At 48.0% G+C, this 21,814-nt stretch overlaps 3 protein-coding genes and 2 non-coding genes across 9 annotated transcripts; 2 read left to right on the top strand and 3 right to left on the bottom strand.

Moving 5' to 3' along the window:
* Positions 1 to 52: 52 nt before the first annotated feature.
* Positions 53 to 3,837, top strand: CFAP119 (cilia and flagella associated protein 119). Of its 3 annotated transcripts, XM_065924663.1 has the most exons (9): positions 53 to 271; positions 638 to 669; positions 1,229 to 1,294; positions 1,467 to 1,636; positions 2,182 to 2,252; positions 2,447 to 2,563; positions 2,644 to 2,713; positions 2,791 to 2,880; positions 3,659 to 3,837. In XM_065924663.1, the coding sequence occupies exons 1-9, from the start codon at positions 68 to 70 to the stop codon at positions 3,835 to 3,837; spliced, it is 999 nt and encodes a 332-aa protein (XP_065780735.1). In that variant the 5' UTR covers positions 53 to 67. The 3 variants fall into 3 exon arrangements, with proteins under 3 accessions (XP_065780735.1, XP_065780737.1, XP_065780736.1); XM_065924665.1 differs by lacking the exon at positions 2,447 to 2,563; XM_065924664.1 differs by lacking the exon at positions 2,791 to 2,880.
* A 127-nt stretch (positions 3,838 to 3,964) lies between these two features.
* PHKG2 (phosphorylase kinase catalytic subunit gamma 2) lies at positions 3,965 to 20,244 on the bottom strand. Of its 3 annotated transcripts, none has more exons than XM_065924659.1 (11): positions 20,128 to 20,244; positions 13,120 to 13,468; positions 12,678 to 12,790; positions 9,074 to 9,357; positions 8,762 to 8,816; positions 7,551 to 7,616; positions 7,304 to 7,467; positions 5,071 to 5,161; positions 4,811 to 4,964; positions 4,613 to 4,738; positions 3,965 to 4,516 (listed from the first exon to the last, which is right to left on the bottom strand). In XM_065924659.1, the coding sequence occupies exons 3-11, from the start codon at positions 12,770 to 12,772 to the stop codon at positions 4,223 to 4,225; spliced, it is 1,329 nt and encodes a 442-aa protein (XP_065780731.1). In that variant the 5' UTR covers positions 12,773 to 12,790; positions 13,120 to 13,468; positions 20,128 to 20,244; the 3' UTR covers positions 3,965 to 4,222. The 3 variants fall into 3 exon arrangements, with proteins under 3 accessions (XP_065780731.1, XP_065780733.1, XP_065780732.1); XM_065924661.1 differs by having other exon boundaries at positions 9,074 to 9,249; XM_065924660.1 differs by having other exon boundaries at positions 13,193 to 13,468.
* On the top strand, positions 15,073 to 15,176 carry LOC136162100 (U6 spliceosomal RNA). Its single transcript, XR_010661949.1, has one exon. It is a non-coding gene; the product is annotated as a U6 spliceosomal RNA (small nuclear RNA).
* LOC136162013 (U6 spliceosomal RNA) lies at positions 15,470 to 15,576 on the bottom strand. Its single transcript, XR_010661865.1, has one exon. It is a non-coding gene; the product is annotated as a U6 spliceosomal RNA (small nuclear RNA).
* On the bottom strand, positions 17,498 to 21,773 carry TMEM265 (transmembrane protein 265). The gene is made up of 3 exons (XM_065924666.1): positions 21,345 to 21,773; positions 20,128 to 20,298; positions 17,498 to 18,839 (listed from the first exon to the last, which is right to left on the bottom strand). Exons 2-3 carry the CDS (start codon positions 20,293 to 20,295, stop codon positions 18,678 to 18,680), a joined length of 330 nt encoding a protein of 109 aa, XP_065780738.1. The 5' UTR covers positions 20,296 to 20,298; positions 21,345 to 21,773; the 3' UTR covers positions 17,498 to 18,677.
* Positions 21,774 to 21,814: the final 41 nt, after the last annotated feature.

Below are 21,814 nucleotides of genomic sequence, written 5' to 3'. Positions count from 1 at the left end.
AACCGGCTGTCCCAGAACCGAGTCAAGACAGATCCTGTGGTGACCCCCAGCACAAAAGAGCGACAAGATGATCCGCCGGAAGTCCAGCCAATTCCAGGGACTAAAAATGCAGTCGGAGCTTGTACAGCACTACGAACTGCGGCGAGAACCCGAAAAAGACCTCAGCTCGTTGGATGAATCGGCCACGCGTATGGGAACAGGTGTGCGGACCGAATCCGGGACTGTGGCTTCGGTGGATGTCGATAACGATCCTGCAGCCAACTTGTTCCCGGTGAGGATGGGACAGTGATCAGATCACGGATGTTTAAAAAGGGCTCCCCATCTGGGGAGCTATGTTATGTTATGTTTACTAAACATAACCCGACGATATGTTTACTCTAAGTTTAAGTTTCCCCGGGCTGCCTTGGTGAGGAGGCAGAGGTGTGTGACCCCGCTTGTTAATATGCTCGTGAATAGTACTTAGGGATGGCTGAAGCCCAGGCCGCCAGCATTGCTCCTAGGACAGCATCTTGAGCAGTCCTCAAGATGAGAAGGCAACTTAGCGAGTTCTTAGGCCGGTAGAGATCCGCAACGGGTCAAGAACTAGGGGCCAGAAACAACACAGCCCTGCCTTTCCCAATTCGCTTTCTCTCCGCAGCCGCCGCTGCCCCGGCCCCGGATCTGTATATGGTGAGTATGAAGAGTTTGGGGGTAAAGTTACCCTTCACACTTGTATTATTTCCTTAGGGCTTCCCAACAATCCTGTCAAACAGCGCTGGTATCCCCATTTTACAGATGAGGAAACAGGCCCAGAGATGCAATTACCTAAGATGACTATAAGCCAGGTCTCCTGCTGTACCAGTACAAAGATAGAGTGTGAGAAGAAGGTAGCCAAAGACTGAGAATGGAGCATTGTACAAATGGGGACACCGAGGCTCACAGAGGGAAACTTGCCCAGTTAAACAGCACGGGAGAGGCAGAAACCAGAACTTATGTTTCCTAACTCTAGGTTTTATAAATGAAGAGGATTCTAAGAGTTCATTTAAGCCATACCTTCCATTTATAGAGGGAGAACGTGAGGCCCAGAGAGGGAAGTGACCTACTTAAAGTGACACAGCAACTTAGCGGAAGGGCCAAACCTCTAACTCCAGTCTCTTTGTTCCCAGTCCAATGTACTCACCACCACAGTCATATCATCAAACTAATGCATGATAGACACCAACACATTTTCCCTCTTTTCCTATGACAGGAAGTACCTGGACATCCATTCCATGCACAGGCTGGAGAAGACAGCCAGCACTGAGGAGATGAGGGAGTATGGTGGGGGCGGTGGGGGGGAGGAAGAGCTAGCTTTGGGGGACAGCTGAGGGGTAGGTGGGCTGGGAAGGCATGAGGAGTGCCTGGCTCCAAAGTCTGTTGTGCACTAGTGTGGAGCAGGGAAGGGATACTCTATAGTTGTCACTGATTCCTTCCTCTCCCCCTCCCAGGGTGCTGGCTGAGCTGTTGGGACTAGGTTCTCCTGAGAAGAGCCTGCGGGATGCCATCACTCTGGACCTCTTCTCCCATGCACTCATCTTCTGCCGCCAGCAGGGTTTCTCCCTGGAGCAGACCTCAACAGCTTGTGCCCTGCTCCAAGATCTTCACAAGGCCTGTATTGGTAAGAGGAGGGGGCTCCCTGAGGGCCTGAGTCCAGGGCAGAGGAGGAGGAGGCTGGCACAAGTGATCAGGGGAAGTAACAGCAGGATTACCACCTGGAATCTTTGTTCTGTCATCACTAACAGAAGTTATCACACACAAGTTACTTCACCTTTGAAATTCTCTATCTCCTGATCTATAATCAGGCTACCACACTAAGGTTATTAAACTGTTCCAAGAAATGTTATGTGTAATATGTGTAAATATGTGCACAGTGCTCAATAAAACAGCTCTTTATTCCTGAAACCCATTTTCTACAGAATGTTTAATGAGAGCTAAATTATGTATTTCTTGCTTTACTGTCACTTCCACTGGAATATATACTTCTTAAGGGCAGGACCTTGTCTGTCTTGTTTAGTGCCTAGAACAGTGCAGAGTGGATACTCAATATTTGTTGCCTAGATCTGTCTACTTCTAAAGCTCATGATCAGTAAGTAGCTGTTGAGTGAGTAAAATGAATGATTATCAGGGAGGGGACTCAATGTCACATCTTGCTTTCCCTCCCAGAAACCCCCTTGGGCAACGTGGAGGAATGTTACCGCTACTTCACCAGTGTTCTTTTTTGCCATGGAGTCAGGGTCAGTTTCACTCTCCCCATCCCCCCAGCCCCATGAGGTCCAGCCCAGCCTCGCACCCGCTCTCACACACATTACCCTTATCTTCCTCTGAAGGCCCCAGTGGGCTCTTACTGCTCCTGGACTGCCAGGCACTTGGAGAAAAGGTGATGGTTTCGAGAGGTGGTCAGTCCTCTAACTCCCAATCATCTCCACAGCGCCCCCCTTTCAGTATTGACCTCTTTAAGGAGGAACAGCTGCTGGCCCTGGCGGATTATGTGGTGAACACCTACTTCCGCCACTTCAAGCTATACAAATATGTCTTCACACCCCAGGTACTGGGCTAGGGGCTACAAGAGGCCGCCCCTTGTCTCCCCTCTTTTCCCAGTGCAGTTGATTTCCTCCCTCTTCCCAGGTGCGGCTGGATCTCTCTTTGACTTACACGGGGCTAAAGCCACCCAACCTCTGGTCAGAGGATGAGACAGGTAAGGGAGAATGCCGGGGCGAGAGCTGGACTGCACTGGGACTGGGGCTGAAGCCTCCTCCTGCTTCTGGCTTACAGAGAAAGAAAAGGGAGGAGAGGTGGAACAGCAGGCAGTCATCAAACAGGAGGTGGAACCGGAAACAGTGATTCAGCCAGAGCCAGAGCCAAGTGAGGACCTGGAGGGGCTGGGGCTCCCTGTGACTTCAGGCAGGTGTGAAATGAAGGGTTTAGACAATATCAGGATTTCAGATTTTTCGTTTTAGTCATGGTATCCTTTCTCCAAATGACTCCTTATGGAGCATACATGTTCCAAGATGCAACAAAATAAAAGCACAGCTGTTGGGGGTGAGGCAGGAGCTCCAGAAAAGGATTATAAAACCAACGACAGTAACAGCCAGCACACATCTGGCAATACTATGTGCTAGGCAGGCCTTGTTTTAAGCATTTTATATATATATATATATATATATATATATATATATATATATATATATATGTTGCCTGTGCCAAGTGGCCTGTGGAATCTTAATTCCCCAATCAGGAATTGAACCTGTGGCCCAAGTGGAAGCATGGAGTCCTAATCACTGGACCACCAAGGAATTCCTGCATTTTACACATAGTAACCCATTTAATCCTCTCTCAATCCTAGTTGCTAGGTGTTATCACTGGATTTTACACAGGAGGAAACTGAGGCATAAAAATGTTCAATCACCTGCCTGAGGTCACACAGCTGCTGAAGGAGCAATTGGGAAATGCAGCATACATAAACCCCTGCCCATCATTCTCTTCTAGAAGGGCTGGCTAACATTTCCTGAATTAAAGAAACACTGCACTAGGGTCACTCCTAGGGTAGTCCCCCTTGAAGGTCCTGCATGCCTGGCTAGGGGGCGGTCCCTCAGCCCCACGGCCTCTCCCCTAACCCGCCCCTTTTTCCCCACCCCTGCAGGCCAGGTCTCCATCCTCCGAGCCTACATCAAGACCCAGATGAATAAGGAGCTGCGGCAGCTCCAACAACTGGTGGAGGAGCGGCTCAAAGCCAGTGAGGAAAGGCTCAGCAGCAAGCTGACCACCCTCGAGCGGCCCCTCCAGCTACCTCCAGGCAAAGGCAAGAACAAGATCAAGTGACTCCCTGAGTTTTCCCCAATAAAGACCTGAGCCAAAGTGGCCCCACCACGCCCTGCCATACCCCCTCCTGAGCACCTTCTGAGCTTCCCCGCTGAAGCCAGACACCAGACACAGGGGACTGGCTCTCTCTGTGTGTAGCAGGTTTTATTGCATACGTGATGCAGGCAGCACAGATAAGGCCAGGCGTGGCACCCTGGATGGCTCTCTGCCACCCCAGCTCTGATCTCAAAGCCCTGGCCAGCGGGGGTAGGTGTACCACACTGGTCTCTATAATAGTATGATTGGTGGTGGGCCTGGTCAATGGTGGCCTGTGGCTAGAGCCCAAAGGGGCTGGAATGATAAAGATCCTTCTCTTGAAGAGTTCTGCATCCTCCCGGATGATGTGCTAGCCCAGCACTAGCATGGCATCATCCTCAGCGATAGTAGCCGAGTCCCCCTCCTCTTCAGGGCCCATCATGGGAAAAGGCCCGGGGGGCCGGTGCTGGAAGAGGGCTGCCCGGTTCTGCTGCTCACCCTTCTTCACCCAGTGTCCGTACAGCCGGAAGGCACAGTTGTCGATAAGGCGCCGCACTGGCCGCAGCGCATAAGGGTCCCTCAACAGCGCACTCTTGGTCAGTGGCCGGACACGGTGGGCGCTTAAGGCCACCCGTCCAGCAGCCAGCACGGTCCACACTGCCACCTAGGAAGGGGGCGGTGTGAGCTCCACTGGCACAGTCACCATAAGAAAAATCCTGAGAAGAGGAGCAGGCCTAGACCCTGACACGCTCAGGCCTACCCGAAACCGCTGGCGAGGGGTGAGGTTCCAGGCTTGGCTGCCTTCACAGCGCTCAAAGAATGGGTGCTGTAGGGCTTGCTCAGCTGTCAGGCGCTCCACAGGATCCACCTGCAGCAGCCTGGAGATCTAGGGGAAACCCCAGAGCATGAGAAGCAGCTCTTGGGCTTCTCTCCTCGCCCACTCACAGCCCCAGCTCACCAGGTCTTTCACAGTGTCGGAACGGTCGTCCCACTCAGGTGAACTAAACTGGTACTGGCCCTCCATGATCATACGTAACATCAGGATCTGGCGTCGGTGCCAGAATGGTGGGGAGCCCGCCAGGAGTGTGAATAAGATCACCCCGCAGGCCCAGCTGAGAAAGAGGAGTAGGGAGGGAGGGACCATGTGATAAGCAAAGGTGGTGAAGAAAGAACAGTACACAAAGGAGGAAGGAAGGCGGGGGGTGATGGGAAACTCACAGATCGACCTCCTTGCCGTAGCCTGGGTGAGTTTCATCCATGGAGCACTTAAGGATCTCTGGTGCTAGATACCCTGGAGTCCCACACAACTCTGGGGAGAGAGGCCTGAAATGGATGGGGTGTCACCAGCCCCCTCAAGGACCCTTCACACCAGACCTCTGCTGGAGCCTCACCACCACCAGGGCCACAAGTGTTCCCATCCTGCACCTGCCAGCCTTCTGCCAAGTCCAGTGTTAGAGCCTCACTCTGGTGAACGAGTACCTACCAAGGCTCCTGGTGGCCTTCCTGGGAAAACCTGATGTTTTGGTTGACTTCAAAGCACTACCCAACTGTATCATTTGCCTCCTCCATCAACCCTCACCTCACACAACTTATTACCATATTTTATATACATACACACATAGAAAACAGAAATTAAACCTTTTCTGCATTCCTTTCTGCCCAAATCTAATCCTCCTCCTAGAATCTCTACTTCGGTTAGTGGAACCACCAGTCAACCCAGGGGAGTGTGTAGGAATATAGGATTTCTCAAGGCACATTCTGGGTATGTCCTTTGTTGAAAACCCTTCCCTGGTTTTCCATCATGGCCTCAGGGTCAAGTCTAGATTCCGAAAGCACAAAGGCTTCCATGACTTGATCAAAGCCTGTATTTTTACTTTTTTCTACCATTTCTGGCACCAGTTCTTCCACTCTAGCAGTTGCACACTGTGATCCATGGCACACTTCCAAGAGGTCTTAAGAGGCCTGAACTGAGAAACTGACTTTCTCGGCAAATTCCTTCCTAGACAAACTATTTACTGAACACCTACTGTGTGCCAAGCACCATACTAGACACAATGGCAAATTGAACGTGCCCTTAGCAAGCTCATCATCTACCAGGAAGCACATAAACAGCGTAAGACGTGTATTATGAAGTGGGGGAGATCTAAGAGCAAAAAGCGGCGGTTCTACCCTGACCTGGAGCTTTCAAGTAAAAACTGAATTACCCAAGTCAAGGGTGACGGTGGAGTGGGCAGGGGCAAAAATGATTCAGAATGGAGAAGTGTGTGGGAGCCCAAGGGGAGAAAAATTCCTGCATGTGGAAGATGTGTAAGTCCACAGAATAGGAGCATGAGCTCTGGAGTCATACTGCCCAAGTTCAAATCACACATGACCGTGGGCAAGTCACTTCACCTCATTAAGCCCATTTATAAAATAGAGACACAGATACTATCTCAGAGTTGTTAAGAGGATCTAGAGAAACAAGCCATATAAAGACTCCACGTGCTGCCTGACTCAGAGCAAGTGCCCACTGAAGGTGGTGGTGGTTCAGTTGCTCAGTCAAGCCCGACTCTGTGATCCCATGAACTGAAGCCCACCAGGCTTCCCCATCCTTCACAATCTCCCAGAGCTTGCTCAAACTCATGACTGTTAACCAGTGAAGGTAAGCTGTTAAGAAGCCCAGGGCAGAGTCACCGAAGGAGAGGAAGTGGCCTATTAAAGGCTCTGGGGAGTCCCGCAGTTGAACTTTGTCTAGTTTGCCACTTGCATTAGAAATGGTTGTCACAACAAATGTGTTAATGTGAGGGGACCCCGAGTCCCCAGGCATCAAGTGAGCAGTGCTGTCGGGCCACATCAGACTCCTCAAGGCACTTGAGCAGGACACCGTGGCCCTGCCTCTGCCAGCCCGCAAAGATGCAGCTGAGCCCTTCTGTCACTGCATGTGTGTTAAGTCACTTCAGTTGTGTCCCACTCTTTGCAACCCTATGGACTGCAGCCCACCAGGCTCCTCTGTCCATGGGTTCTCCAGGCAAGAATACTGGAGTGGGTTGCCATGCCTTCCTCTAGGGGATCTTCCCAACCCAGGGATCGAACCCATGCCACCTGCATTGGCAGCTGGGTTCTTCAGCACTAGAGTCACCTGGGAAGCCCTGCTGTCCCTCGCTCCCTCCTTTTTCTTCCTATGACAAGCCTGGCCACCCCAGGCCCAGGTCCAAGCCCCTTCCTCTGTGGGGCCCTACATCTGAATCGGTGTTCCTTCCTTCTGGCTCTCCGGCATAGCTCCCTGTCTGCTGTGTGCCAAGATCTGTTCACTCCATCTTCCCCAGGGCAGGGAGCCCACTTCCATTTGCACACTAGGCTTTGCACCCAGCAGGTAGCTGGCAAGCGCTGACTTTCCGTGGGACCCAGCCAACTAGTCTCAAGCCTGAGCCTCCATCCCTCCCAAGCCCCTCAGAGCACCAGGTCCCCTCACCTCGAAGCTTCTCGCCAGGTTCCAGGTGGCAAGAGAACCCAAAATCTGAAAGTCGGATCTGCATATCGTCATCTAGGAGGATATTCTCGGGCTTCAGGTCTCGGTGTACAATGTTGTTGTTGTGGAGAAAACTCACTGCTTCCAGCAGAGACCTCATGATGGACCTGGGGGAGGCACAGTCTCCTCTGCTTCTCCCTGCCCCGCCCCACCCCCTGCTCATCCCGGGGGCTGCAGGCTCAGCCATTACCTGGTTTCTTTTTCTGAGAGGGCCACCTTCTCTGTGAGATAGTCAAACAGCTCTCCCTTCCGCATCCTAAGGGACAGGAGGGGTTGGGAGATGGGTGCACCTCACAGTGGAGGCTGAGAAAATAAGTCAGTGCTCACAACAAATACCACGGAAGAGGTAAGTCAAGGAAGATCCCTCTATAAGCAAATGAAAGGGTCTTGAGACAAAGCCCTCCAAGAGTGAATCAGATGTCAGGGGCAGTTTGGTCCAATGTCCCGGCGGTCATAATCTCTGCACTGTGGGATGTCCCTGGCAGTTCAGCGGTTCAGACACTATGCTTCCAGAGCAACAGCTGCAGGTCTGATCTCTGGTCAGGGAACCAAAATCCCACAAGCCGCATAGTGTGGCCACATTAAAAAAAAAAAAACCTGCATTGTGCCACAAGGGGGCTATTTTAGCAAGAATAAATTATCATTTACAGGAAGTCCCTGTTATCTGACAATATACTAAAAAAAAGCCTTTTGAAGTGAACCTGTTTAGACCATGGGCCAAAATTTCACAGTTAATAGTAGCAAGAAAGTTGAATAGGACTTGACTTTGAATTTTGCTTACTTTATGTTCTCTTAAACTGAGGTTATAATTGCAACTCTGTATCAATCCTTGAAATAAAGAACACATCAGGTTCTGCAACAGTGTTGCATGGTGAAGCAGGCACTTCCTACTTGCCCTCCACTTTTGCAGAGGTCATTTCAGTCTGAAGACTTTGTAAATTTCTCCCAAGTGCCTCTCTTAAACATCTGGTATCCAAACCATTCTCTTTTGAATTTCCTTTGTAACTGGTTTGCATTAGAGCACCACATAATATCTGACATTCACATCCAGACCAACCAGAAAAAGAATCAATGGGCAGAGAGATTCCAGTGGAGGGTGTTAAACACTGGAAGACAGGTGAGGGAAAAGTCTGTCTATAAGTGGTCAGCTCATGAATGAACACCTTCCTCTTAAAACAGAGTCTCATGAAGACCCTTTATATTTAGCTGATCACTAAGACTCTTGAAGAACTTGCCTCAATCAGGCACCTAGAAAAAAGGGCCCACGCCCTGGGCTGGCAGGTCTGAGCCGGAGCAGAGGAAGGTGTGAGCAGGGTGGTCTTCAGCCCACTGCGCTGTAAGGCTGGGGAAGTGCAAGGAGGAGAGGAAGAGGCTTTTCGGTCAGGGAGGGGGGATACTCACAGGTCAAACACCAGGAACATGAAGCTAGAAGACTCGTAGGAATCGATGAGAGTGACTGGGGAAAGAGGTAGAGAGGCAGAGAGACAGAGATGGAAAGGAGCAGATGCACACCAAAGGGCCTTTTCCACCCTGAGGCAGCAGGGGGCTGTTCCTGGGAAGGAAGGAGAACTGGAGGAGGCAGGAGGGGCCCAAAGGCTGGCCACACTTTGATGAGGTGCAGCGGAGCCAGGAGGAAGGGAGCAGAGCGTGGAGGCATTGCTGGGGCAGGTGGGTGGTGGGCTGGGCTAACAGGAGTGGGGAAAGCAGTCTCACTGATGTGGGGGTGGCCGGCGACCTGGCGAAGGATGTGCGTCTCCCGCCGTGTGGCCTCCCGCACCTCCTCCAGCTGCTCAGGACTCAACCGCTCGGCTGTCACCTCCATGATCTTCACCGCAAACTCCTGGCCAGTAGCACGATGAACGCAGCGGCGGACCACAGAGCTCACTCCTCTGCCAGAGTCGCACAACGCACGAGTCAGGGCCTCCTGCCCTCTCATTTCCACGCAGAGTGGAGCGTCGGCAGCCTCACATCCTCTGAGCCAGACTCCGGAGACCCAGCTAGACAAGGTGACTTCCTGAGGAGCTCACCTTGGCCTACGGGAGCTTCATAGCAGCCTCAGTCAGAGACCTGGGCATCCAGCAAGGAGCGACATAGAGCTCACAGGGCGGGGGGCAGGCGTCCCGGGTTCCAGGCTCTGTCACTCCCCCTGGAGGTGAGCCCAGACACCGAGCCTCCAAACCTGCCCTATGCCCCTGAACCCAAGGAGAAGGCAGGAAGAAGTGACCCAAGACCCCCTTCAGATTTTACCCACTTCCATGGTTACCCCATCTAAATCCCAAAGTTCCCCTATAATACCTCAGGTGAAATAAACATTGGGCCATTGACTGGAAGACCAAAGTTGAGAAGCAGATCTTGGGTTTAGGCCCCAAATTTGCCACTGATTAACCTCTATGTGACCCCCTGACATAAGGTCTCTGGGCTCCCACTTTATTGGCTCTGAAATGTAGCCAACAACATCCTGAAGGGATGCTGAAAGGCATTAATGAAGCACAGACAGGAAAGCCCATTTGGCTTTGTAAAGACAAAGCCCCTAGGAGACTTTCTTGGTGGTCCAGTGGTTAAGAATCCACCTGCTACAGCTGGGGACACAGGTTCGATTCCTGCTCTGAGAAGATCCCTCATGCCTTGGGGCAACTAAGCCCAGGTGCCACAACTACTGAGCCCATGGTCCAGAGGCTGTGCTCTCCACAAAAGAAAGTCTGGGTGCAGCAATGAAGACCCAGTGCAGTCAAAAAAAATTCCTAGGGAATTCAACGGTGGCTCAGTGGTTAGGACTCCACACTTCCACTGCAGGGGACTCAGGTTCCATCCCTGGTCAGGGTACTAAGATCCCGGAAACCGGGTAGCACAACCAAAAGAAAAGAAAAGAGACAAAGTCCTAGACAGGCATCTCCTGGCTTGGGCTCTGTCACCAACTCCAACTTGTATGACCCTACAAGTACTTCAGGCTAAGGTGCAAATCTCTCCAGAATCTGTCCTCACATCACATTTCACATGCTGGTTCCCTGGCTGCCCTTCACATAACGTCATTTCTGTGTTCCCAGAGCCTCCTTGCATTTATGGAACTCTTGCTTGAAATGCCTCTCACCTACCTCTCTGCTTCAATCAGTGGATACAAACTACTGGTCCTCCAGCCTAACACAGATACATTACACTGGGGCAAGGGCACTGTTCTCTACAAATCTGAATTCACATCTCTTAGGCGGCTGAGAACCCTGCAGCTGCCACAAGGCTCAACCACTTTCTACTCTTTTACTCTCGGCCACTTCACAGTTTTAATTTCCTGCCCAAACACTAAGGACATTGGAGTTTCATGTCCTTGGTCTAGTTATTACTCATCTTTCAGTGAACCTCTGAGAATTTGTGAAAAGCTGCAGATCTCTGCCACACATACCCAACATTTTTATAATTTCAGGGGGTGGGTCAAAGATCCTCTGAAGCCATTCATCGAAGAATCCCTGCTTTAAGACCCAAAGTAAATTGAGATGTCAACCAATTCTTTGTTTATTCTCCAGAAGAAGGGACCACTCCCTTCTCTGGTATCCTACAGTACTTTACCTGTAGGAGCATTCCCTTTTAATTAAGCCTTCCTATATATGTCATGACTACCAACTTGGAAAACCTGAGTCTTTGGACTCAATCTCCAAACTTTTCCTACTGATACAGCCTAGTACCTTGTTCTCTGAAAGTGAAAGTGTTAGTCACTTAGTCATGTTCAACTCCTTGCAACCCCATGGACTGCAGCCCGCCAGACTCCTGTCCATGGAATTCTCCAGGCAAGAATACTGGTGTGGGTAGCCACTTCCTTCTCCAGAGGGTCTTCCTGACTCAGGGATTGAACCTGGGTCTCCTGCATTACAAGCAGATTCCTTACCATCTGAGCCACCAGGGAAGCCCTGCCCACCCCTTAAATGTAAAGACTTTCCCAAGATCCCATCCTTGGCCCTCCTGTTCTCAGCCACATACACTCTCAGTAACCTTATCCACTTCCATGACTTCAACATTCACGCCCAGATGCTACCCTCCCACCCCCTTTCTTTGGCTACATCACACAGCTTGTGAGATCTCAGTTCCTCAACCAGGGATTGAACCTGGGCCATGGCAGTGAAAGTCCAGAATTGTAACCACTAGACCACCAAGGAACCTCCCCCCACCCCTGCCCCTACGTCTCCCTGAATCAGGCCAGCATGTCTTACTGAATGAATTGCTTCCCGAGGTCCTAGAGACATCCTTCTGTCATCATGACCTTGTGAGTATAGTCTTTACCACTGAACCCCCAGATGGATAGTCCCTCTTTCAAATTGTCCCACTCTTAACACACTCTGGCCACTATAATCTTCTATTGCTTTAATTGACTCTTTGCTGCTCTGAGCCTTTGCACTACCCTTCCCTCTGCCTGGAATATATCCTGCCTCAGTGTATCATCTGTTCCTTCTCATCCTTCAAGTCTCAGCTCCATTAATTATTCTTGTTCCATCACCTTATTTATTTTCTCCCTAGCACTTACACTGAACTTGTTTTCATGTTTATTGTCTCTCTCCACCACTCTATATAAACTCCAGGAGAACAGAAATTTTATAACATGCAGGACGTGGGTCTCACATCTCCAGTGCACCCAGCACATTGTGCATGCTTTGGAGGCCCTGATGAATAAACGTATTAGTCACTGCCTCTACAAGTGAAGCTTTCCTTCTATATGATGCCTGCTGAACTCCTGTTCATCCTTCAAGACCCAAATATCACTCCTTCTGGGAAGCTGTGGTTTTCTGAGACCCAATAGTACTTTTTACACAGCCTGATGCTATTTGAATGTTCCTGTGTCTCTTTCAATCACTTTACTTGGAGTAGCTCCAGTGCATATATAGTCCATAGGGTCGCAAAAAGTCGGACAGGACTAAGCGACTTTCAGTTTCACTTTCCAGGACATAAACATCTCTTCTAACCTCCCCATGTTTACCTTTGTGTCTGGCAAACAGTAGGCGCTTGAATTATGTTTGTTGAACACATACATGAATGAACTGGTGAAAAAATAGGGGCTGACTCAGAAAAAGAGTCTAATCACCAAATGTTTCTCCACTCACCACTGAACCTTCCCATTTAGAACTTTCCAGGGAAATGTGATGGAGAAAGAAACGGCAACCCACTCCAGTATTCTTGCCTGGAGAATCCCATGGACAGAGGAGCCTGGCAGGCTATAGTCCATGGGGTCACAAGAGTCGGACACGACATAGTGACTAAAGCAAGCAAGCAAGGGAAATGCATACCCTGGCTAGGACCTGACCTTTCTGGACCTCTGTTTCCCTAGCCGTGGCCTTACCTGCCAATGACGTCCTTAGGGTCGTACTTCTGGTAAAATTCTTTGGCCGCAGCCCAGTCGGGCAGCTCATCCTCTGGGCCCACGTCCAGTGTCATTCTGAAAGAGGTGGGGGCCTGTGAGGAGGAAACGGAGGACAGTGAGGGCAGGGAGGCCCACAGGCTCTGAGAGGACGCACATCGCCACTCGCGGAGGCGCAGCCCTTGTGGCTGGGGAGCCAGGATCCTGGGGGATGGGGACGGGGTGGGGGAAGGATCGGGACTGGGGAGACCCCAGGAAAGGGCCTTAGGGTTTGGGATGGGGCGGCAAGGCAGGGAGGGGCGGGGGAGGGGAAGGGAAAAGGTACAGAGGAAGAGGGGAAGGGGCACCCGGACGGGCGGCTGTTGCTGCGCAGCCGCACTTGGGCGGGCTCTGGGAGGGGGCGTAGGGTCTCGCGCGGGCTCACCAGCGGGGTCGGAGAGAGAAGCCAGAGAAGATCAGAGGCAGTCCTGTCGCGGGGTTCGCCCCTAGCCTCTTACCTTACCCACTGGCTGTGCCGGCGAAGACCTCAGGCCCCGCCCCCATTCTGTTCGCCAATGGCCCGAGGCACCCAAAGACTGACGTTCAAAAATCCTTCGGATTGGAAACTGGTAGTCCAATAGGAAGCCGAGAGGCCCGAGGCTGGCCCGGGAGTTCGAGCTCTGAGTTACCTAAGGCTCCGACGCTAGGGCGGGGCTTCAGATACGGCCAATCAGGGCACGGTATCTGCTGGGACCAGCAGAGGGCGGAGCTTGTTCAGCAACAGGGCTAGAGGCCTGAAAACAGACCCGGAAGTTAGGTTTACCGGTAAGTGTCACCTCCTGGTACCTGATACGCTGGCCTCCTTGGCCTTCCGATTCCCACCCGGATTTGGGCATGGTCTCCTCAGTCGCTCAAAATCACTGTCTGAATTTGGGTGTTAAAAATATTAGCAGCCTGGTCCAAAGCGCCTGCTTTGAGGGGCTGATTCAACCCCTTAAAATGTTAGGAGCACGCAGCCTGATGCTGAACTTGGCTACTTGTTTGAGCCACGGCCTTTCAGTCAGAAGAGGCTTTCTCATCCTGTGGATGCTCTGACTCGGATACCTCCAAATCCCTTGCTGTTCAGGGACTCAGGCGAGTCCGACTCTGCGATCCCATGGACTGCAGCACACCAGGCTTCCCTGTCCTTCACCATCTCCCAAACTCATCTCTTCAGTTGGTGATTCCGAAACCCTAGTGCTATCTGGAAGACCATATTTTCCGGTTTCCCACCACCCCCGCCCCAAAGCCTTGAGGAATATCACCCTTTTTAAAAGTATTTTTATTTATTTGGCTGCGCTAGATCCTAGTTGTGGCACGTCGGATCCTTGGTCTTTGCAGCATGCAAGAGCTTTGTTCTGGGGCATGTGGGATCTAGTTACCTGATCAGGGATTGAATTTGAGCACACTGCATTGGGAGTATGAAGCCTTAGCCACTGGATCACCAAGGAAATTCCCTCGCTCTCTGTTCTAAGCTTACCAGGTTATCACTCTGCCAGGAGCGACTTGCTCCATAAATTTTCTTAGTGCAGCTCAACCCTGGCATTCACTTACTCATTCGACAAATATTTGTTGAGCATCTAAGCATTAGACTAACAGCAACAGAAAAAAATTAGGTCCCTACTCTTGTGGAGGTTATATTCCAGATAGAGGCAGAGAATTAATTCATTTAATTTTTCAACAGCTATCTTATTAAGAGAAATATAACTTTCGGATTGCAACCAAATGAAGAGAAAAACGAATTCAAGTAACTTTTTAATGGAGTACTTTGACCGTATACCATTTATCTAAAGACAGAATAACTCAAAGAAATCTTGTATCTTACTTGATAGATTTGTTTGGTAGTATAATGGGACAATTATTTTGAAACTGAGCAAGTGAATAAACACATTGATGTAGTTGGCAGTCTGTTCTTACTGTGGGAATATTTGGAATGGGGAGAGAACCTTATGACTGAAATTGGAGGTATGATTTTAAGAATGATTTAAGATAGATAACATTAGCTATTTTCTAGCTCTAATCTGTGAAAGGGCCAAGGACCAATAGAGCCTGTCCAGTAGAGTGAGCACAATTAGTGCCTATATATTGATTTCAAAGCAACAGTCTTCAATAAAAGGAACCAGGGCTCCTTGGGAGAAATGGCCAATTCCCAGGCTAGAGCAGAGAAAGTACAAGATGAGCCTGGAATAATTTTTACCAGAAAGTGAAGAAAGATGGGAACTTAAACACAAGAACCAGGTTGAAATCAGGGACAAAAAGGATGATGACACTGAGAGAGCTATGAGGGAGCCTTCTCATGTGCTAGAAATGTTCTATTCACCTGATTACACAGGTGTGTTCACGTAAAAACATTCACCTAGTGCTCGCTTTGGCAGCACATATACTAAAATTGGAACAATACAGAGATTAGCATGGCTCCTGCACAAGGATGACACACAAATTCGTGAAGCATTATATTTTTAACAACAAAATTCTGTAAAGCAATTATCTTTCAGTAAAAAAAATTAAAAAAAAAAAAAACCATTCACCTATTGGCACAATAAGATCTGTGTACTGTAAGTAAATCATGCCATTATACCTCAACAAAACTATTTAAATAGGTTAACGGTAGTAATGGGTATAATAAAGTGAATTTATTTCTTTTTTTAAATTTGCCAGCACGTCAGAAAGAACCTTTATTCTGATTTGAATAGCCTCTATGCACTCATGCTTTCTTGCCAGATGCCTTTGGAGCAGGTGCTTTCTGAGATGGAGCTAAAAATATGGAATGCTTCACGAATTTGCGTGTCATCCTTGTGCAGGGGCCATGCTAATATTCTCTGTATCGTTCCAATTTTAGTATATGTGCTGCCGAAGCGAGCACTAAAGTGAATTTAAAAACAAATCTGAGGCCATACTGACACTAAAAACTATAAATAAATAAATGAAGGAGAAAAAACCTTTATAATAGAACGCCAACTAATAAATGTAGAAAGAATGACAAAGTTAAACATCAACATTTTGTAAGCCTTGTAATAACTGACTTGGGCAAAACAGGCATTAAAGTTATTGGGGAAAATTTGGTGAGGTATTTAAACAGATAACTTTTTAACTACAAAGAAAAAAATTATCTTTACCTTGCAGAAATATGACACTACCTTAGAACCAAGTTGTCTGTGTTACATCTGCCATAAAAGGGCAAATTGACACATGTCTCTTGATGTGATGTATTCAGGGCATACAACTTATGTGTCAGCCAAAAATGCATAAGTCTGAATTCAATCACAAGAACCCAAATTAAGAGACATTCTACACACTGGCCCCACCTCAAAGATGTCATGAAAAACAAAGAAAGAAAGGATGAGAACCTACTAAAAATTGAATGCTGAAGAGCTGACAAACTAAACGCAATCCTTGTTCCCGCACTGAACTCTAAAGTAGAAATTGCTATAAAGTATGTTACTGGGACATCTGGCAAGTTTGAATATAGACTATTAGAAGATAATATTGTACTGATGTTAAACTTCTCTGAATTAAATCTAATTGCACTATAGTTATGTGAGAAAATATGTTCTTAGGAGATACAGATCACAAGGTATTTCCCTCAAGTGGTTCAGCAATAACAATTATGAGTATTTAGAAAGAGGCTTCCCAGGTGGCTCATGGGTCAGGAAGATCTCTTGGGGGAGGAAATGGCAACCCACTCCAGTATTCTTGCAAGGGGAATCCGCATGGACAGAAGAGCCTGTGTCCATGAGGTCACGAGAGTTGGACAGGACTTAGTGACTGAACAAGAAATTTAGAAAGATACAAAAGTGGTTGAGTTGTTAAAAAATATACATCTAGGTTAAGGCTACACAAGAGTTCATTGTACTATTCTTTTATTGTTCTATAGACTTGAATTTTTTTCAAAATAAAGAGATTAAAAAGTAGCAAGATCTCATGTAATCAGTTTGGGGGGGGTGGCATACTCTAGTAAATGGAACCTGCTGATTAATCAAACACTAGATTTAAATTTTTGTGTGTGAAAAATCTCCTTAAAATGAGTTCTCCTGATGCCCAGGCAGTGCCTCACATGAATTAAATCAGAATCTCAGGACTGGCGGGGGGCAGTGGGGAGGGGGGGGGGGAGCAAGTGGTAAAGCTCAGGAATAAGTTATTTTTTAAGGCTGTCCAGATTACATTTTGAAGTCAAAGTTCAAAACCACTGCTGTCTATATAGCTTCTATCCATTGTTACAGTCCTAATCTCTGGAAAATGGAGTTCCTTCACTTTTCTTTCCTGAAACACTTTGGAACACTGAAAAACACAATCATGTGCCCCTCTTTCCCCCTTAATCTTCAATGTACAACATCAATAATTCCTTTAGGTACTCTGCTGGTCTCTATTGGTGAAATAAATTCCATTCCCAGGGTACATGTACTTCAAAAGACATATAAGACTGTCTATAGCAGCATGATTCATAATATCCTAAAGTGGGAAATGTTCTGAAAGTTCACTAACAGAAAATGTGTTAATTGTAATATATAATGGAACGTGTTAGTTGCTCAGTCATGTCCAACTCTATGCGATACCATAGAATGTAGCCCACCAGGCTCCTCTCTGTCCATGGAATTCTCCAGAACACTGGAGTGGGTTGCCATTCCCTTTTCCAGGGGATCTTCCTGACCCAGGGATTGAACCTGGGTCTCCTGCATTGCAGGACTCTTTACCACTGAGCTACCAGGGAGTCATATAATGGAATACTATAGAGTAATAAAAACTACAGTTACACCCAATATTGATGAATCTCAGAAGCAGTGTTAAGTAAATAAGCAAGACATAAAAAGAATACATTTGATTTCATTTATGTCATATTCAAATGCAGGCAAAAGCAAATGACATTGTTAGAAGTCAGAATACCTGTGGATAACAAATATAAAGTTACCTGTGGAAAGAAAGGAAGGCAGAGTGATGGGAGGGGTAGAAAGGAGGCTTTGGAGTGCTGACAAAGTTTAATTTCTTGACTGAATAGTGTTTTTTTCAGATGTTTTGTGTTAACTTATGAAGTTTTATATTTGTTTCTGATCTTTTCCTTTATGTACCTCACAATTTTAAAAATGTTTAAAATATTATCATGAGACCCAAGATAAAGGATATGGAAATTCATTATAATCATACAGGTCTCCACATACTGGGTGGTGGTTGCTGTTACCCAATCCTTTCACTCCTCTCTCAGCTCTGGAACTAAACTGTCTAGGTTGAATTCCAAGTATGCCCCTTACTAGCTGTGTGACCTTGGAAAATCTGTGCCTTTTTCCTCAACTGTAAAATAAGAACAACAGTACCTACCACTGAGTGATTTTGAGGTGTGAAGAAGAAACATAAAATGCTTAGAACACAGCCTGGAATATAGTCAGCACTTGATAAACAGCAGCTGCTGCTACAACTCTTGCTTTCTGGCCTCACAGTCTGTTGATAGGTAAGAGAGAAGTGTGGGGTTTTCCAAGAAGGGAGACTTCTAGAAGAAGGAAAAAGTCGGGCGAGGAGGGAGGATCCTTTCCTCCTCTTGAAACTCCTAGGTAAGGGGAGATGCAGGCTTCCGCCATGATCACATGTTCAGTCTGGCTCTCACCAAAGGCTCAGGGAAAAGCAGGGGAATAACAATTAGACAGGAACATTTCACCACTAAAAAGATTTTTATTACAAAACAAATACTAATAAAATCAGGACTGGTCTTCAACCTCCCCTCCTAGAGGCCCCTAGGATGGAGTAGATTGGGGGGAATAGGGGTTGGTGAGCACTGAAAGAATAGAGCAGGCTGACCTCCCCTCATCAGTCTCAGCTGCTGCCTTTTAGAAAAGGCTAAAGAGCTCTTCCAAAGCCCTTTGAGAGAGGCACCATCCTTCCAGCCAGGAAGTAACCATTGTTGGCACCAGACCCTCACAATACTGCATTGGAGGATCCAGGATGTCTCGGCTGACTCTCAGCAAAGGCCACCCAGGGTCACTCAGCCTGCGCGATGGCGTAGGAGACCAGCCATAGAAGCAGGGGGCCCAGAACGAGGACAGTGAGCCAGACGGCAAAGCTGGCCAGGATGAACCTCCGGGCCCGGGCCCCCCAGTGCACTGCCTCCTCCAACCGGCCTGCCTTATGCCGCTCTTCCGCCTGTGGGGGCAGGTTTTTGGTTAGGTTCTCCCCCCAAAATGCCCATTGCCCCACTCCAATCCTACATCCTCGTTATGGCTCAGAATCTCACACCCATACACTCCACCTCCCTTTCCAGTTTCTCTCCCTCATGTCTCAGCTGCAAAGGAAGGTACCCAACTTTGCTCTGCCTCCTTTTAAGGATGGCTGTTGTTAGCTCAGATCACATACGGGAAAGTACTTTTTAATCATTTTATTCCTCATCCTTTTCTACTCATCTCAGTTTCATTCAGAACTTGGAATTCTTGGCAAGAAACAGTGAGCAATCTTACGAGTATTTCACTCATGTCCAATCAAACACTCCATTCTCATTAGCCCAAAGGCTAATCTCATCTTTTTCATTAAGGATTCTTTTTATGATTTTGCCCTAATGAAACCCACAAATTATTTTGATGATAAGAAAATAATTTCTGATAAAAATACAAGTAGAATAGAGGAAACGGCAGTATGATGTTTAAGTTAGCCTGTGTGGCCTTTCAAAAAGTACATGTGCAGTTTCTGTCAGATGTTTTGGAATGGTGAGGCTCATTCTAAAATTTCACAGCTTCTTCTGAATACCTACAGATTATTCCAATTACTGCTCAGCGGCCCTGAGTCTTGCCCCTTCCAATTCATCCTCTTTATAGGCCTTGAGAGTGGATCTTACTGCAACACAAATCTGATCATATCATTTTCCTTAGCAAAAATCCTTGAGAGGTTCCCTAGTACTTCCTAGATAAAACTAAAACTGCCAAACACAGCACTGGAGGCTCCTGGGAATCTGGATCCTCTGGCTTCGTCTCTTACTATTCCTTACTGGTTCAGTCACACTGAACTAACAGTCCAGGTTGCTTTTGTATAGGATGCCCTTTTATCCTTATTCACTCATCCTTTAACATTACTTTCTTTTCACACCTGTAGGATGCCTTTCTGTCACCCATTCTCTCTTATACACGTACACGTAGTCACATACATATATCCTCCTAGTGCCCAGAATACCCTGCGCTTCCTCTATCATAATACAGATGAGCTGCATTCTGTTAATAATTACCCATTTTCACAGCCATCTCTTTTGCTAGACTGTGGGCCCTTTGATGGCAGGAACCATGTCTTATTCTTATTTCTGGCACCAGGCCCACAGCCAAGCTCTGGCAGGTACTTATTAACTCATCAGGTCTGAGTTAACTCATCAGTGTAGACAGATCAGGTATACAGAACCACTGCCTTTCTACATCCACACCCCTGCTCCCATAGGAATTGCATTCCTCACCTTGATGGCAAACACAAGGGCCACTATTCCCAGGCAAGAGCAGCCACATATAATGCTAGTAGCTGCTAAGCAGCGGAGGCGGAGCCAGCAGCAGCGAATGGGGGATGGAGAACAAGCAGCTTCCGTGTTGCACACCAGGCTCTCTGCTGCATTCTCCTCGTCCTCCATCACCTGTGGGCGATACAGTCAAGATACTTGTAAGCCCAACAACTGAACTCTCAGCCTGCCTTGCTCAGACTCTCCCCCTCTCCCTGATCATGCTCTGGCCTAGCCAAACTCTCAGGAATGCTGCCTTACTGGGGAATTCCCCTAGTGACTCACAGACCAAGACAGGAAATGTGTGTCTGGAATCTCTTCCTCAGCCTAAGGTTCCCAGCCTTCAAAGGCAAAGTGGTGGGAACACAGCATTATCTGTATTACTTACTGTTTTGACAAGTGGGGAAAAGCAAAATGACAGGTACACACTGAGAGGCAGTAGAGAAACACAGTATCTCAAAAGGCTGCTAGTATCTCAGTCTACCCCAGTCAGTGATTTTAAACTGTATTTCAAAGGGCCCTGAAGTTCCTTAGAGGCTGCCCTCAAATATTAATGAGGGATCAGAGAATGGCACCCTAAAGTCTGTACTCTACCTCAAGGAAATCAGTCGTTTCACATGAAAACACTATCCTGAGGCTGGGGAAAGGAGAGGAAAAGCATCACTTAAGCTCTCTTTATAGCTAAGGAAACTCAACACCAGAAAGACCTCACCTCCCAAAATCAGAGCCTCCCTTGCTATGCAGACTCCCTTCCACCTCCTCTCCCCATTTTAACCCAGGTTACACAACACAATCAGTTAAACACTGAATCCAAATGACCTCATAACCCACACAGAAACCTGCATAATGATGCCCTACTTAATCATTTCTCATCTCCCTATTTCCCAAGCTCAGAGCTCTGGCATCAAACCACCTTTCTACCTTCACCCCCATTCATTCCCCACACCCTAGACAGAATGAAACCATTTGCAGTTCTCTGAACACAAGTAACAAAGGATAGGAAGGATGAATGAGAAAGAGCGAGGACAAGCAAGGAGTCAAGAATGCCATGTACCACAAAGCTGCAGAATGCATGTGAGGGAAGAACTCAGACTCGGTACACACAGTCATCAGAAGAACACAAGGAGAGGGTCCAGTGAATTAAGATCAGAGAAAATGAAACAATGAACCGGGACTCTTACCTGGCGATAGGCCTTGAGGAACTGTTTGAGTTTCGGCTCCTGCTTCAGGTTTGATTTGGCTTGGGTGGAGATGGAGCTGACTCAGGGCTCCAAGCCAAGCCCAGGGGTGGGGTTCAGTGGCCAGCCACCATCTGAAGATCCCCAGAAGCTGGAAGGGGGTGTGGCTGATTCAAACCAGTCTGGCTAGATGGAGGAAAAGCAAGGGAAGGCAAAGGATGGAGTAACTGGAGGTAGGATGCCTGCCTTCTGAAGAGGGAGTGAAAGCACCTGAGCAAGAGGGATTAAAGCAGGGAAAAGTCTGAGGCATCAGATAGCCCCAAGGGAAGTCCAGGAACCAAGGGAACAGAAGGAAGAGAAGTACGAATCTGAATGACTTAAAATTGAAACCTTAGAGAAAGGTACCCTACCAGATCAGATTTGCCTTTCTTCCCTCTTCTTGGGTGGAGACTTCTGCCTCAAAGACACACAAT

Source organism: Muntiacus reevesi, chromosome 2 (assembly GCF_963930625.1).
Source record: "Muntiacus reevesi chromosome 2, mMunRee1.1, whole genome shotgun sequence".
In the NCBI taxonomy this organism is placed as follows: domain Eukaryota; kingdom Metazoa; phylum Chordata; class Mammalia; order Artiodactyla; family Cervidae; genus Muntiacus; species Muntiacus reevesi.
This window is presented reverse-complemented; position numbering and strand designations above follow the sequence as displayed.

Excerpts from the sequence above, each read along its gene's own strand:
- CFAP119 (XM_065924663.1), top strand. The coding sequence starts at position 68 with ATGATCCGCCGGAAGTCCAGCCAATTCCAGGGACTAAAAATGCAGTCG. Across the intron at positions 1,637-2,181 it reads TCTTCACAAGGCCTGTATTG|AAACCCCCTTGGGCAACGTG; the intron begins GTAAGAGGAGGG and ends TTTCCCTCCCAG. Across the intron at positions 2,253-2,446 it reads TTTTTTGCCATGGAGTCAGG|CGCCCCCCTTTCAGTATTGA; the intron begins GTCAGTTTCACT and ends TCATCTCCACAG.
- PHKG2 (XM_065924659.1), bottom strand. The coding sequence starts at position 12,772 with ATGACACTGGACGTGGGCCCAGAGGATGAGCTGCCCGACTGGGCTGCG. Across the intron at positions 7,468-7,550 it reads CTCTCAGAAAAAGAAACCAG|GTCCATCATGAGGTCTCTGC; the intron begins GTAATGGCTGAG and ends TGCCTCCCCCAG. Across the intron at positions 5,162-7,303 it reads ACCTGGCGAGAAGCTTCGAG|AGTTGTGTGGGACTCCAGGG; the intron begins GTGAGGGGACCT and ends CTCTCTCCCCAG.
- TMEM265 (XM_065924666.1), bottom strand. The coding sequence starts at position 20,295 with ATGGAGGACGAGGAGAATGCAGCAGAGAGCCTGGTGTGCAACACGGAA. Across the intron at positions 18,840-20,127 it reads CCCTTGTGTTTGCCATCAAG|GCGGAAGAGCGGCATAAGGC; the intron begins GTGAGGAATGCA and ends CTGCCCCCACAG.